At 60.2% G+C, this 503-nt stretch overlaps 1 protein-coding gene across 1 annotated transcript in view; it reads right to left on the reverse strand.

The window, feature by feature from the left end:
- The window catches only part of Nol7 (nucleolar protein 7, 27kDa), a 3,664-nt gene extending 3,254 nt beyond the window's left edge, over nt 1-410 (reverse strand). The window contains exon 1 of the mRNA XM_013030466.1: nt 156-410. Coding sequence (XP_012885920.1) covers nt 156-381 — 226 coding nt within the window. The 5' untranslated portion in view covers nt 382-410. The remainder of the gene's footprint in view (nt 1-155) is intronic.
- Between the last annotated feature and the right edge of the window lie 93 nt (nt 411-503).

Below are 503 nucleotides of genomic sequence, written 5' to 3' on the forward strand. Positions count from 1 at the left end.
ATAGAGGGGGTAACATTGTCCAAAAAGAAACGTATTATTTACCTGACATATAACTAACCCCTCTGTACATCACCTTTATAATAGCAACAAAATACCAAACATAAGAACTTGTATTTTAGTTCAAACCAACTAAAGTGTGTTAACTCCACACTTCTCCTCCGCCTGGGCGCTGGCGAAAGTCAGCTCCTCGGGGGCCTCGTCGTCAGACTCGTCCCCTTCCCCGTCTTCTTCCAGCGGCTCCGCGGCCGCGCCGCTGCTGGGCTGCCCGAGCAGCAGGCCGTGCTCGGCCTCCTCCTCCTCCTCCGAGGACGGCGGGTCTTCGTCCACCATCGCCCCCGCCGTCGCGGGCACCCGGGACGCGCGAGGCCGGAGCTGGACCATCGCTCGCGAAACGCCGGGCCGTGGGAACCTCTGACCCGGAAGCAGTCGGAGGCGTGACGTTAAAAAGCCAGCGACTAGAGTGTTTCTGCTCGGCGGGCTCTGCGGCGCCTGGGCCGGCCGGA

This window comes from Dipodomys ordii, unplaced genomic scaffold, assembly GCF_000151885.1.
Source record: "Dipodomys ordii isolate 6190 unplaced genomic scaffold, Dord_2.0 Scaffold130, whole genome shotgun sequence".
Lineage (NCBI taxonomy): Eukaryota > Metazoa > Chordata > Mammalia > Rodentia > Heteromyidae > Dipodomys > Dipodomys ordii.